General features: G+C 35.6%; 1 protein-coding gene across 1 annotated transcript in view; it reads right to left on the reverse strand.

Annotated features, from left to right (window-relative positions):
• Window positions 1-16,088, reverse strand: part of DGKI (diacylglycerol kinase iota) — a 429,239-nt gene that overhangs the window by 156,274 nt on the left and 256,877 nt on the right. Inside the window, 3 exon segments of the mRNA XM_077850064.1 lie at window positions 736-935; window positions 11,925-12,036; window positions 13,477-13,550. Coding sequence (XP_077706190.1) covers window positions 736-935; window positions 11,925-12,036; window positions 13,477-13,550 — 386 coding nt within the window.

Here is a 16,088-nt window from a genome sequence, read left to right on the forward strand (position 1 = left end):
AGACCTCTCCATTAACAAAATTAGATGAAGGGGTGTTATAGAATGAATATATACTCTAAATATCTAGTTATCATCACCGTATCTCAAACCAGTTCATCAAAACCACAAAGAAAAGAAAGGGTCCAAGAGGGATACCTTTTTTTTTTTTTTTAGATATTGAATAGTGAGTTAGGTTATATCCAGATAATAGGATCCACTCTCAGAATAGCAAAATTGAGTTGAAACACCAGAGTCCACAGGACCCCAAAATGGGGGTATTGGGAAAGTGACAACTCACTAACAGGCAGAAGGGGATGCCAGATGGAGAGAGATGAGCTCCAAACATCCAGCTCCACCAGCCTCCTGCTATTGGGGAAACCAACACTCTCCAAGTGACCAGGGTAAAAAGGAGGCCAACAGCATGCCTTCTTAAAATGAAACAGAGCATATTTATCTTGATGCATTTTATGACCCTAGATCACTCTTAATGATTTTCTGCTGCTCCCAAAAAATATATACCAAAGCGGTCAATGCAGAAAAGTTCTCTCTCTAGTATACGATATAGTAGTTATTTCTAAAAGAAGAGTGTGGTCACTGTGTAATAAACATGAAGAAAAATATGTCAGAGAAACCAATGACTGCTGTTTCTTGGACTTTGTTCCTTTCTCAACATGGTAAGGCCCCTAAACCATGCACATGCTTGGCGTTCTCTCCATGGTCTTTGTGCTCACAAAGGTAGGCAAGGGGCAGACTCACTCATTGAGTAAAGGCATGGATGTTCTCCTCTTGCTCTTCTGTACCATGTTGGCTTGATTCCTCAAGGAGATCCGAATCATAGCCGGGGCCAACCTACAGGGCTCCCCATCCACTTGCATGGGGATGGATTTGTAAGTGAGCAGCATGACCTCCCGACACTGGTGTAGCCTTTCCCCATGGCCCCCAACTTGCAGGGCAGCCTGTGAATTCAAGAGGCCAAAGGAAGCTAGACATTAGTTCTTAAGAGTCAGAAAGGTTAGAAACCCCAAGACCATGCTGCATAACCAAAAGGCCTTTGATAAACACATTGAAAATTGCTAGCCAGGAGTAGAATGAGAAATCTTGGATAAATTGCCTTATCAAAAATAAAGTTTCTAAACTTTTCATGAGCTTGACCAAAAATTCTCATTGATAGTCCATTTTCAGTTTTATGTATTTTTCAGTCTTAATCTAAAACATTACTTTAATACAAAATTGTCCTTTGTGCTATCTATTCCCAGTGAATAATCAATATAAGGAGAAAAAAAGACAATAAAAGGCATAAAGCACAGTTTAAGACAGCTTTTATACTAATTTAAATATAAATACATAACATATATTTAAATATAAATATATAATTACATAACATATATATGTATATGTAACCTATGTCTTATATACATACATGCTATAATATGTAACTACAGATTATATATTAAATATATTAATATTTAAATAGGCAGCCTACCCTTGGTTAATTTTCAAACTTGGGCAAGTTTTTTTCTTTTTACCAAAAACCTCCTCGAGCTACTTCTAATCTATATAAGATCAATGCAATCAATTAATAACTCAATTAAACACATTATCAAAAGTTAAGCAGCTTTGAGGATCAAAATCAAATACAGAGCTCAGTTCACCGTGATTTCCACAGAATGGAAAGTCAATCCAACATGAAAGGCCTGTTGTTAAAAGCAACAAATTAACATAACTTTCCTGCATTAGTTAAAAAAATATATGTATATGCAAACATATACATTTATATATGTTAAATTATATATTATATATTTTTATGTTGTATATGTTATTACATATTTAGTGTCCTTTACCTTTTAGGGATGAATGAAAATCATACACCTTTGGTTATAAAAGAGTACACAAATTATACAACTTGATGAATATTTTTAGACACATATGTGAATCACCATCCAGATCAAGCTTTAGATAATTTACAGGTTTCTATGTGTTCCTTCTCAAACTTTTTAACTCCTCCTACCAACATGTTAGCAACCAATACTCTGATTCCTATCACCATAGATTCATTTTGTTAGAACTTGAACTTCATATAAACCATACTAGATGATTCTTTTGTGTTTCATATATTTTGCTCATCATTATTTTTCAGTAATATATAGCAAAATGCATTTATTTACTCTTCTGCTGGTAAACATTTAGTTGTTTCCAGTTTGTAGCTCTTGTTGATGTAAACTTTCTTGTACTTATCTCTTGGTAGATAAATATTCTCCTGGGTACATACAATGAAAAGAATTGCTATGCCATTGAGTTGAGATATATAATTAACTTTAGTAGATACTGCTAAATAATTTTTTAGTAAGGTTATATTATGCATTTTGAGTTATCAATTAGCTTATAATAAACATTAAAAAGGAGTCAAATAGTAACACACTCAAAAATCTAAAAGGTTAAAACATACTATCAACTTTTTTTGTATGTCTCAATTTTGCGAATGTGGAATAAACTTTGTTAAGATTTGTGAAGTCAACTTCCTCTTCTTCAGTTGCCAAATATTTGTATTTATCTGATGCTTTAAATTTCTTTTTTTGTACTTGCCTTAGTTTGAACAATTGAAACTTAATTATCTATAAATGCAAAGAGAAAAGAAACACAAAGGGGCAAAAAGGCTAGAAAGAAAATAGAATAGAAACTGAGAACTACTTACTGAACACCTATAATGTTAAAAGCATTCCGTTGTGTGCTTTACATACAATTTTATTCAATTAGTTGGGGAGAACAAAAAAAGCAGAGAAGGATGCAGTGAGGATTTACTAAAATTCTTTTTGGCCTATTACCTGATCCTTTGTTATTCAGCTGAAAGGTTTTTCTTGGCTGTAATCTAACGATCCACTTAAGTCCATTAAATTAGAGCCACTATCTCATCTCCAGAATGTTTCTAAGGTATTTCCCTTGACTTAGGTACTTCTCAGCTGAGAACTCTATCCCTTCATCCATTGTTCTGGAAATACCATCTCTTCTCCCCACTGCTACCCTTGACTAGGCCTAATTACAAATAAAAATGCAGAAACTGCCAGATGAGATCTTCTTCGAGTTTAACAGAATTGAACACTACTTTGAATACTTTCCAACCCCTTGGCATGAGAAGGCACAGCACTGCGGAGCACTTTTACTCATCTTCTCAGCCTCAAACATACAACAGCAGCAATACCACAAACATGTCCACAGCTGTCAACGGCAGTCCCATTGGCATTTCAAAATCAATCCAAGATCACTGCAGAGGCACAAGAGGAATTACAGTAAATAGCTTTGCAGGATAAAGACAGTCCTATTATTGTTAGCATAGCCATGTTATTTTTGGAACAACTTAGAGTAAAGGTAGTTTTTTAAATGCTTCTTAGAAATAATTATTTTTCATCACTTGGTGGTCTAGGCTTAACCACAAATATTCCCATGATTTGCTAGAATGAATCTTTACTGCTAATAATATGGTGATTTATTAGTGATACACATTCAATGATCTGTTCAATCTTGCATAGACTACTCTTGTGAAAACTTCAAACATTGCCTTTCTGATAGTATAGGTCATGATAGGAAAACAAAGACTTTCCTGGAACCAAGTGCATCCACTGTCATTTACTGCCCTGCTATCCAGACCATAACAACCTTCCTTCATGCCAGGAGATCTTCTGTCTTTCCAAACTATATTCCTCCCTGTGATACTTGTCTCCATCTTCCTCCAAGCCTGATCCTCTTTCTTACTACTCAGGCCCTTATTCTACTTGTTGTCCAATGGGAATAATGGCAATCTTGGGTCAGAGATGGCAGAGAAGAAAACAAAATACTTAGGAATATATTTAGCAAAGGGTATGCAAGAACCTGAAAACTATGCTGAAGCCATGAAACTATAAAACTTTGCTAAGAGAAATTAAAGAACAGCTAAATGAAGAAAGATATGTTTATAGTTTGGAATGCTCAGTACTGTTAATATGTCAATTTTCCCTAATCTATAGATTCAAAGCAATACCAATTAAAATTCAGCAGGTTTTTTTTTTTTTCAAACACAGTCAAACTCATTCTAAAATGTATATACAAATATAAAGGACAGAATAACCACAACATCCTTAGAAGAGCAAAGTGAAATGATTCATATTACCAGTTTGAAGACTTACTATAAAGCTATCATAATCAAAATAGTGTGGCATTGCCATAAGGATAAAGAAATAAGTCAGTGAAACAGGATAGAGTCCAGAAATAGAACCACATACAATCAAAGGGCAAAGGTGCTAAGGTAATTCTTTAGAAAAATCTACTCAACAAATACTGCTAGAAAAAAGATTGGATAAATGTCTTTTTTAAAAAATGAAAAAAAAATAAAAAATAAATAAAAAAATAAAAAAATAAAAAAATAAAAAATGAATCTTGATATGGACTTTACACTATCCACATAAATTAACTTGGGCTGATTTACAGACTTATACACAAGAGCTAAAATTATAAATCTTCAAAAAGAAAACCCAGGAGAATATTTTCCTGACCTTTCTTGGAATAACCACGTTTTCTTAAGAAGAGCAGCAAAAGCCCTAACAATGAAATAAGCCTACCTCATAAAATTGGAATTCAGAAGAATATTTAAAGTTCTGCTCATCAAAACAAACACTAAGTAAATAAAATGTAAGAATAAATGAAGAATATATTTGCACTAAATACATCTGTCAAAAAAACTTGTATTCAGAATATATAAATAACTCCTGAAATTAAGAATAAAAGATAAATACCTTATGAAAATATGCAAAAAACACACTTCAAAAAAAAATGCAAGGTAACAATAAAGTTAAAGAGTAATGTGTCCTTACTCTCATTTTTTGCTGTTTAAGAGGACATAATGGAATGTACAAAACACTCATGATTTTATTCTCATCTCTCCTTCTGTTTCATCAGGTATAGTATTATAATAGCTTTTTGTTTCTGTTAACACATTTCCAGCACCTATGGGATATTACTCCTTAATAGGTATTCTTGTACATTGCTGTTGGGCAAGTAAATGAACAAAATTTCTAGAAAGCAGTTTTATAACTGTTAAGAGGCTTTAAAATATTCATGTCACTGACTCGGTAATTTCTTCTGTGGGAATATGTCATAAGAAAGTATTGTGAAAAGTGAACAGAGGCTTATGAACAATTATGTTAATCACAGGATTATTTATACCACCAAACATCCAAAGACCTAAACATTTCATAAAGAAAGGTTTTCATAAAGGAATAATTACTATATGAATTGAGATATTTATACAAGAAGGAGTAGTCAGCCATTTGTAGTCAGCCATTTGTGCTATGAGGTTTACTTATAATATTATTTTTATATGTTTAAAAACAAATAAAACAATTGGAAGAAAACACATTAAAATATATATAGTTATAGGTTATTTAATTATGACTGATATTTTTATTTTCAGTTCTTAAGTGTGTTATCAAATAAGCACCCACTTAATATTTTTTCCTTGAAGAAGTAAGGAACATACTCTCTTGATTGTGTGAAACTTCAGCCCTGGGAATTTCCCCATGTGATTTTTCTCATCAAATAACCTTTCGCTTTTCTAATTCATACATAAAAAAGAGCTTACATATTTGAATTTAAATTAACAACAGAAAAGCTGGCTATACTTTCTTTAAAGTTTAGGAGACTGAAATCTTTGGATTTCATACTGCATAGCAAATTAGGTAACCGATTCCTCAATCTGTATAATGCTTTGGGCTGTCTTATAGAGTTTGAGATTACTTAGAAATATGAAAAGACTTTCAAAATCATAAAGGCAAAAAATTGTGGCAGAAATAAACATGAATTATAACACCTGATTATGGTCTGCATAGAATCCAAAAAGATAATTGGGGCACCTGGGTGGCTCAGTTGGTTAAGTGCCTGACTCTTGATTTAGGTTCGGGTAACGGTCTCATGGTGGTGAGATCAAGTCCCTGTCGAGCTCATGCTTAGCAAGAAGTCAGCTTCAGATTCTCTTTCCTTTTCCTCTCCATCCCCTTCTGCCCCTCACCCTATTCACTCCCATGCTCTATTTCTCTTTAAAATAAATAAGTAAAATCTTTTTTTAAAAAAAGGTAATTAGGTTACCAAGCACCCAATGCAGAATCATCTTAATTTGTAGGAATGTGTTTCAACCAGGAAAATAAATTGAAGATTTCTGTTTTGAAATTTGCAATCACAAGATAAAGAACCTAAAAGAAACAATGTCTTTTCCCATCCAGCAATTCTATTTGAATCTCTTTTCAAGTGCCACTCTGAATATTTTAAGTACACAAAAATATATACATATACCCAAATAACCATACGCCTCTGTTTATGCAATCATCTTACACAGATGTGGTTTTCAAATAATTTATGTTCTTAGAAACATAATCAGCATAATAGTTTTAAGAAACATGTAACTCAAGTTCTGAAAATTAAATTCTTTCTTCCAGAACAATAGTTTACTGTTATATGAGCAGTCAGGTAAGATGGATATGAAAATAGAGAAACATATGCCCATATTCTTTAAAGAGCATAGGGTGTTCAAAACTGCAATATACACTACATTTAACTCTGCTTTTTTGAAGTAGAATTTTTTTAAATCTTAGAAGCAATCTAAAGTCACTAGAATATGAGATCCAATCACACATTTGATGTTAGCTAGTATGCATTTTTAAATGATTTGTATCATATAAAGAGAAAAAATGATCAACGTAATTTTAGTATTCCATTTTCTCTTCACCAGCTTCCATCAACTATTATTCTTCTCCTTTTCCTACCAATGATGGGATAGGAGAGAAAGAGATCTGATAGACCTCCAAAACCCTTTCTCCCAACCTGGAAGGAACCCCTGAGCTCTAAACATGCATTTCAAATTGCCTCTGTCTTCCTAGATGTCTTACAGGGTTTCCAAATTTAACTTCCATAAAACACAGTTGATCACTGAGTACTATATAGAACTGTTAAGTCACTATATTGTTCATCTGAAACTAATTGAACACTGTGTGTTAACTAGACTGGAATTAAAATAAAATTTTAAAATGTGGTAAAAAAAAACCCACAATTCATTTTTTGGCAATATTATCTTTCTTTTATATTCTCCACATCTCTAATGTATTCACCATTTATCTACTGGCCTACTCTAGCCAGCCAGGATTCATTTATTCTTTTTTTTTTCACCCTTCACAATAAGTTACCTTGTCTGAATAACTCTTGAAGTTGCCTGTCCTCCCACCTTCATTATCACTTTCTTCCCTCGGGCTTCCAGGCTTTCTCATTTCTTCACCTGAACTTTGGTACCAACATCTTGCTTTGTCAATCTGCCTCCAGCAGTAGAGATTCTGGTTATTATCCACACAGACATCCAGGTAATCTATCTAAACCACAAATCTGATTCTGTCTCATTCTGTCTCTCTCAACCTTCTCAACAGTTACAAAATATTGTTCCTGTCCCATCCTTTCTCCTCCACACGTGTCTTTCTTCACTGTATGTGTCATCACTAAACCACCATGAGAGCTCTAGAATACCATGCTCTCTTAGGCTAATTCTCTCATAGAATGATACTTGCAATCTCATCTGTAGCCACTCCTGCCTCCTCTGTGCAATTTTTTGCTTATTTTCCATTTTATAAACACTGGTCTGCTTTCAGTTCTTTTTCTATCTTCACATATGCCTTTTTTCCCAGAATTTATGATGCCAGACCACAACTCTCGTGTTTTTTGTGTGTGGGCACCCTGAAGACAGTGCTTGTCTTTGGGTCCCTCTCATAACTGTTCTACGTAGCAGAGTGTCATTTACGAATTCAATAAGTATTTGTGGTTCCAACAAATGTTCAATAAATATTTATGACTGACATTAAATGAATGAAAGCAGGGAGACATTTTAAATAACAAATATTAAACTGATAAGAACAGATACTACACTGGGTGTTATATACAACTGATGAATTATTGAACACTACATCAGAAACTAAGTATGTACTATATGTTGGCTAACTGAATTTAAATTACATAAACAAATAAATGAAGGAGCTAAAAATATTACCTAGAATGTATAAAATTCCTATTAATTAGAGACCATCAGTATGACCTGTATTTTCCATATGCTGCATGGCCTTTCATGATCCAGCATCCCAAGCTACCTAGTGTCACTTCCACTGTACCTCACTTGCCAAGTACTTGGTTTCTTTTTTTAAAGATTTTATTTATTTATTCATGAGAGACAGAAAGAGAGGCAGAGACACAGGCAGAGGGAGAAGCAGGCTCCTGTAGGGAGCCCAATGCGGGATTCGATCCCAGGACCCCAGGATCACACCCTGAGCGTGAAGGCAGATGCTTAACCGGTAAGCCACCCAGGCATCCCAATGACTTGCCAAGTATTTGTAAGCCTCCGCAGATGTGAGAAGAGGGTACATACACCCAAACTTGTAATGGTAAGTGTCAAAAAAAATCCAAATCCATTGAAAACAATGGTCACCATCAGAAGGTGCTAGTGAATCTATATTTTGAAAACATATAAATAAAAAGAATCTGTTATCCCACTTTTCCTACATAAGTTATGTAACTGAGTACCCAAATAATGGGTGAAATTACTCTTCATAACAATATTCCAGTTAATAAATGAAGAAGGATACAATTAGAATATCATTACTCTGCCAACCTCTAATGATTGCTGGATCCAGACAATGCTCCTCAAGGACTATTAGTCAAAAAAGAAAGACAACTAGATATTACCTATTCTCTTTTGGAAAAAGAAAATAATACCCACAAAGTAGATTTGGGGGATAGGGATGGAAGTGATACATCTACATCCAACAAACAACTTAAAGGAAACAGCAAGAGAGAAGAACATGTTAATTGACATCTCAGAAATATTATCAGCACAATTCAAACTCAGGGAAATTTTACAGGATGAATAGCCTGGTTTCTTCAATAAATAATGAAGAAGGTAAAGAGGCAGAAATCTATAGATACATAGATACATGAGTCATATCAATCAATTACTATCAATAAATTTTACTTGAATCCTGGTTCAAACTGACAAAGCATAAGAAAACAAAGGGTATTTGCAAGACAACTGGAAATTTGAGCACTTAGTAATATTCAGATGCAACTGTCTTAATTTTTTCAGATATAAAGTATATAGTTTTGTTCATAAAATAAGTCTTCTCTTTTAAAAACACATTCAGAAATATTTATAAGTAACTGATATAATGCCTGAGATATGCTTCACATTAGTATGAGGGAGGCGGTCATAGGTGGAGACAGAAGATTGCCCATGTCTTGAATATTATAGAAGCTAGGTGGTGGCACATGAGGGTTCAATATATTATTTTGTCTATTTTTATATTGGGCTCTTTTCAAAATAAATACTTATTTAAAAACACACTTTACTAATTCACCAGTGACCTTGGAATAAAGTCAAAACTGCTGTATAAATCCTATAATCAGTCCATGATCTGGCCTTTGCCTACCTCTCTAGCATCATCGACCACCCTCACTTTTCACCCCCTTAAAATGGGTTATAGTTCCCACAGAGGACTAGGATTTCTCACAATTCCAAGTGTACGTAAATTTCTCTTTCTACAGAATGCCAAATCCCGCTCCTCTTCTCCTGGCAAAATTAATTTGCTCTGCCACATTTGCTTATGCCAATATAGGTTATCAATCTGTCTCGTGTGGAAGGCACACTGGACTGATGCATATCCACCACCTGCCATGCTTGGCTGGCACTCCACCCTTTCCTGCTCTCCGTCTTGCCTTGTGAACCTGACCCCCTTTGACTATAGCAGTAACTGCATGTTCCCTGGCTTCTGGTTAGACTTCTCCAGAGGGAAGCACCAGAAAAAGATCTATAGGGCCAAGAAGAGTAAAGTCACTATATCTAGGGCTCTGGCTCCCTCCCTGCCAGGTTGCCACTGACTGACTGCTTCCACTTGGCAAACATTACTCCTATCACGTGGTCCTTCCCAAATAATTCTCCTTGTGCAGCTGACTGCTTCCTTATCTTTGCACCTTGAGCTCAGGAATACACCACCATCCATTGCTGCTGCTCACAATTAGTTCAATATTTGTAGAATCCTTCCACAAACTCTCCTCTACTTACCCAGTTTCAGCTATCTCCTTCCGGTCCAGATACTATGCAACTGTAAACAAAAATAACCCAAGAAAGACCTGACATAAATAGAGCTGAGAAGTTATAGAAGATGGAGACTTGAAGAACATTTTAGAGAGGAAAAAAGCATATGCAATGGCCCTGTGGTACAAAAGCAGCAAGAGATGTTCAAAGCTGAGTTTGACTTGAGAGGCTACTTGAGTTAGAAAGTGAAGAAGGCAGGGGAAAGGCCGGAGAGTTAGAAATTCAATCTTGCAGGCTTACATTTCGATTTTGATCCTGAGAGTGATGCAGAAGTAACTAATATTTTTTTGCCCTCCCAAGCCTCGGTGAAGGATCATCTTCTCTCCCACATCCCTTAACAACCTGCTGCCACACAGTCAGGAGTAGGAAGCTCTGGAACATTCAATAAATGTTCACCAAACCCATGAATAAATGAATGAATGAAACACATGTGGCTAGATTTGAGGCTTTTGGGGTTGCTTTCAAGAATTCTTCCTTGCAGATATCTTTCTTGAATTTATTCCTATATTTGCTCTCCACTGAGTCTTTGCCTTAATTACCATAAAGACCTTTGGAGAGAAAGAGCTGTACCTGAGCTACAACCCTGAAAATTAGATCACTCCCAGACAAATCTATCACATGTAACAATCACTTCATCCCAGAGAGGGTGGATTTCATGAGGAGCATCACCATCTCAGGTGATGGACAACCTTGCTACAATCACAACAGGCTCTTCTATCAGATCTCAGTAACCTGAGGTGATTGAGGAAAAGTCAGTAGGAATCCACAAGATGAGTGCTAAAGAAAGCTGCTTTGGCTTGCTCGGAGCAAGAAATAGAACCTTTTTACCTTCAAGCATAAGGTATAGCACAAACCAAGTGCTAACCATGGGCTGCAAGGAGAAGCTTTTAATTTTTTAATTCATTTTATAAACCGATAGTGTGGCTTGATTTATTTTTTTTTTAAAGATTTTATTTACTTATTCATGAGAGACACTCAGAGAGAGAGGCAGAGACATAGGCAGAGGGAGAAGCAGGCTCCATGCAGGGAGCCCGATGTGGGACTCAATCCCGGGACTCCAGGATCACACCCTGGGCCAAGGGCAGGTGCTCAACCACTGAGGCACCCAGGCATCCCTGTGGCTTGATTTATACTAGATAAGATGATAAGCATAATTTTTAATTTGTCTCCTCATCATTCAATAATAAGTTGAAATATGTGCTAAAACCTGTTTGAAATTGCCCTTACACTATAATTCACAATTTAATGCAAGCAAACAAAATTAAAATGTGAAGATGATCTCAGCGCTGTAGCAAATGAATATTCATTATTGTTACAATAATGATGTCTTTCTTTATTCCTGTATTTGGTGATAATGGAGCTATCTACCTTATTCTTAACCAGGCAAGATAAAGCTGAATGCAAATGACCACCTTCCTTTCTACCTAAACAAAGGTAGGTCCTCAATGAAACAAAAAGATATCAAATGGCAAGGTTTCTGCATTAATGCTGAGATATGTCTGTGGTATAACGCTTTTTAATTTCAATAAAAATGTTTGCATTTCATTCTGGTAGAAAATTAATCAGGAAAATGAACAAATAATATTTATTTTTGAAATTCAAACAATTGTGCATCAATTTCTCTCGTAACATAAAGAATTATCTTTTTTTCTTGTTTTCCTCAAACAATCCTATATTGCATAAAGTTCATAAATTGGTAAAGTAGGAGAGAAAATTAAAGGCTAAAACCCCAAAATCTATGAAATCAATAAACTCTGTAACTTATGTATATTTCATTTCAATAAAATATTGCATTGCTCACCAAAGAGGCCATAGTGAACCCAATGACTTCAATATAACCATCATCATGACGCTGAGGTTCAAAATCATGGTGATCTCCTGGGTTCCCCCAGGGCATTGTGCCAGCACAATATCTGGAAGATAAGATTAAACACAGAATTAAATTTATTCCATCTCTCTCATGATTGTCACTAGGCATTACCTTACAGTAAGATCCAACATGTATCTCACTTAAGAACAGTTTCCTGTTCTTGGTGCATACCTTCCAATAGAAAAGAAAATGGACTCATCATTTCCAAATATTCATCTTTGAAAATGGGTCACAATTTTATAACAAAAGTACCTCATAGTGCCCAACTATATCCCTAATTCACTGTTTATTAACATTTCTCACTCAGTGATCCATTATGTTTTTTTCTATGATATGTCACGAGTTATCCATGGGCAGTTCCGGAATTTGGTCTCGGAGGAAGACAGTGCATGCCAGCAGAAAAGGGCCAGGAAATGGAGGTAGGTACACATTGGTCATTATGTGCATAACTAAGATAATAAATAACCACCAGGAAGGTAAGCAGAGAAAGGTAGCTGAGGAAGAGTGAGAAAGGTATGAGGAAAAGATAAGAGATGAAAAAAAGAAAGAGAAATAAAGGAAATTGGAAACGTAGAGGAAGCAGAATAGAGAGGAGGGCAGCAAGAAGAAAAAAAGAGGGAAAAAAAATAAAGAAGATAATGTTTCCTGAGAAAATAATGTTTCCTGAGAATCTAGGTCTTTTATGGAAATAATGAAGATGAAAACCTTTTGAAATAAGATTGTAGGTGACTCTGCTGAGCACTGCCAAAAATAATCAAGAAACTATGTTTTCCTAGCCATAGATTTACATACAACTCTCATTTCAATTAAATTCAGTCTAAATAGAACTTATCTGCAGATTTTGTCTTGAGTTGTGTGGTTTGCAAATAACAAAGGGTCATAGATTCATCCCTTCCAAAATCTTGGCTTGGGAGTCTAGACTCTAATTTTGTACCACTGAGATAATGTGCTTATTTTGAGTCTAGTTAATCTTAAATACCCCTTTCTCCAGAGGTATATAATAGCACCAAAGAGAGTTGACATCCTGGCTAGAAAATGCTACTCTAATTGATCCTATTTTTTCAAAGCAATCATCTAGCAACAATTTTGAATGAGTTCCATGCTAAAATCAGGCTGCATGGCTTTTAACAGCTTTCAGGAAACTGAGAACAGGGATTTATTCAAGTCTATTATTCTTGGGAGGGAGAGAGAATCAGTAATTGAGAATTATATTAAAATGTTCCAGTAAATAGGGGTGCCTGGGTTTCTTAACGATGGATAAGTATATAGCATGCACACCACATCGCATTAAAAAAAAACCACCTACCACAGAGAACACTAACTAAACCGAGAACAAAATGATCAGGCCTGGACACCCCTAATGAGTCAGTAAGATAACTTACTTTCACTGTTTGTACCTAAACATTTCCTATAATGAAAACTGATAACCTCATGTCAAACAGAGTTCATATCAAACCAAAGGAAAAGGATGAGCAGAGCTTACCTGGGTATATTTAAAAATACTATACACTGGAACTTCAGTTCCTGAATCTTTGGAGTGAGATCTGTTCCATCACACTGCAACAATCAGAGTAGAAAAAGGGTTTCTGAAGTAGTCACAAGTCTACAAATTTTATCAAAGATAACTAGGTTGGCACAGTGGTATATATCACGGTCTTCCCCTTGCCCTCAACTCTGCTTAAGTGGATGTCATTACTTTGACTGAAAATGTATTCTGATTATAACTTTAGCAGACCCAGGGTTCAGAGAATGGTTTTGTTTTAATAGGAAAACAAAGCTGCCAAAATAATTTTTCTCTGGCCTCATAAACAAAGGAACTGCCATCATTCTTAACCTTGGATTTTTAGATATTTTGACTTGTATCAACCTTAAAAGATTTATGAACATTTAAGGGCATAAAAAGGAAGCCTTCATGAGACACCTGGGTGGCTCAGCAGTTGAGTGTCTGCCTTCAGCTCAGGGCTTGATCCTGGAGTCCCAGGATTGAGTCCCACATCGGGCTCCCTGCATGGAGCCTGCTTCTCCCTCTGCCTATGTCTCTGCCTCTCTCTTTATTATTTCATGAATAAATAAATAAAATATTTTTTTTTAAAAGGAAGCCTTGAGTTCAGGCTGTAGTGATCTCCACCACAGTTATCCAACCCAAACAATAGGGATGAATATAACCATTTATTCAATTTGCTTTCTGAAAATAATTTTTATTTTGAAAACACTAAACATAACATTTTGAAAACTGTTTAAGAGGAATATATACTGCAAGCTTTAAAAAAACTATTGTAAATCAGTGATATCTCCTTTAGGGATTTGCTCTTACACATTTAATGTCCTACAGACTTTGGTCTTCTGAGATAAACTGCTTTTCTGGATTTGAATGACCCCAGGTGTCTCAAAGGCCTCAGGCTGGCTTGGCCCCAATATCTCTGTACGGAGCTTCCCTCATGGTTAGCACTTCCCTTGAGCATCCTCCAACTAATCAAAGAAAAGGCTTTCATTTTCTTTTCTCATTTCCCACTGGTGACAAAAGTCAAAAGAAGAAAATTCTAGTCACAACTATAGACTTCTCAATGTCAAAGGTGTACTTCTGTATTTGCTCTCCTCATACCCTCATCACAGAATTCCCCATTATCTTCTCCTTTGGAGAGCACAGTAATGCATTCCCAAGCCCCTTGTGAATTTTTAAAGACTTCTTTCAAAAGAGTGTTCAATCTAAGAACAGTGCTTCTCCTAGCATTATTGTCTCATTGTTTTCCCAGCTGATCTTAATGCAGCCTAATTTTAATGAGCATGCCCTAAAAAATTGTTTCCAGGAAATGTTATAGCCCTAAATAAACAAAATATTTCAAAAGGTGATTTAGAAAGGAATCAAATTCTAGACATTGATTGAAGGTATTTTTACAATATCCTCAGACACCAAGAAAACATGAAGTCTCCCAATTTAAGGACTTGAAATGATTGATAGAGGACTATACCAAGGAAGATACCTTAAATTATCAAAATTGAGTGTTGTAAGTAACTAAAACTTTAAAAATAGGATGTGATACATTAATAGCATACAAAGCAGTATTGTTTGCCTTACAGAAAAAAAAAACTATAAAATTATCATATTTAGAACGGAAATCTTTTTAAATTTTCTACTTTTTCTTCCTGAGAAACATGTCAGTGATTCTGGGAATTTATCAAATTATAAAAGAGGGCACTTTACCATCTCTCATGCTTCACAAAATTTTCTTACATATTGCTGCCTTTAAATTTTGTGTCTCTTTAGAATAACAGCGGGGTGTCTGGGTGGCTCAGTTGGTTAAGCATCTGCCTTTGGCTCAGGTCATGATCTCAGGGTTCTGGGATGGAGTCCTGAGTCAGGCTCCCTGATCAGATGGGAGTCTGCTGCTTCCTCCACCCCTCCTTGCCCCCCATGCTCTCACTCTTTCTCTCTCTCAAATAAATAAAATCTGGAAAAAAAAAAAAAAAGAACAGCAGCTTTCAACTTTTCTCCTATTTCAAACACACAAAGGAAAATGTCTACACATAAAATATGTTCCTATACAGAAGCTCACATATTGATAAGTCATAAGAAGAAGAAAACATGGGAAGGAGGACAAATAATGCTGTACATAGGATTTTGTTATTGTCCTATGATTTTCTGATGTAGTAGTCATGCAAACTACTCTACATTTATGCGAGAGATTAACTACTACCTCAGAAACACCTGACTTCACCCTGTGGCAAAAATGAGACAGTCTGTTGTTACCTGTACATTAAATTGCTCTAGCTAATCTTCTATCCTTTCCATTTCTCACTCAAGAAAACATACAGTGATGTCCTTATAGAAATATTCTGTATCCCTGTGTGACACATCACAATGGTCAGTAATTGTTGTTCAAAGACATGTCCTGTTATGCCTGTTTTTTTTTTATTTTTTTTAATTATTTATGAGAGTCACACACAGAGAGAGAGAGGCAGAGACGCAGGCAGAGGGAGAAGCAGGCTCCATGCACCGAGAGCCCGGGATTTGATCCCGGGTCTACCAGGATCGTGCCCTGGGCCAAAGGCAGGAGCTAAACCACTGGGCCACCCAGGGATCCCTGTTATGCCTGT

This window comes from Canis aureus, chromosome 15, assembly GCF_053574225.1.
Source record: "Canis aureus isolate CA01 chromosome 15, VMU_Caureus_v.1.0, whole genome shotgun sequence".
Lineage (NCBI taxonomy): Eukaryota > Metazoa > Chordata > Mammalia > Carnivora > Canidae > Canis > Canis aureus.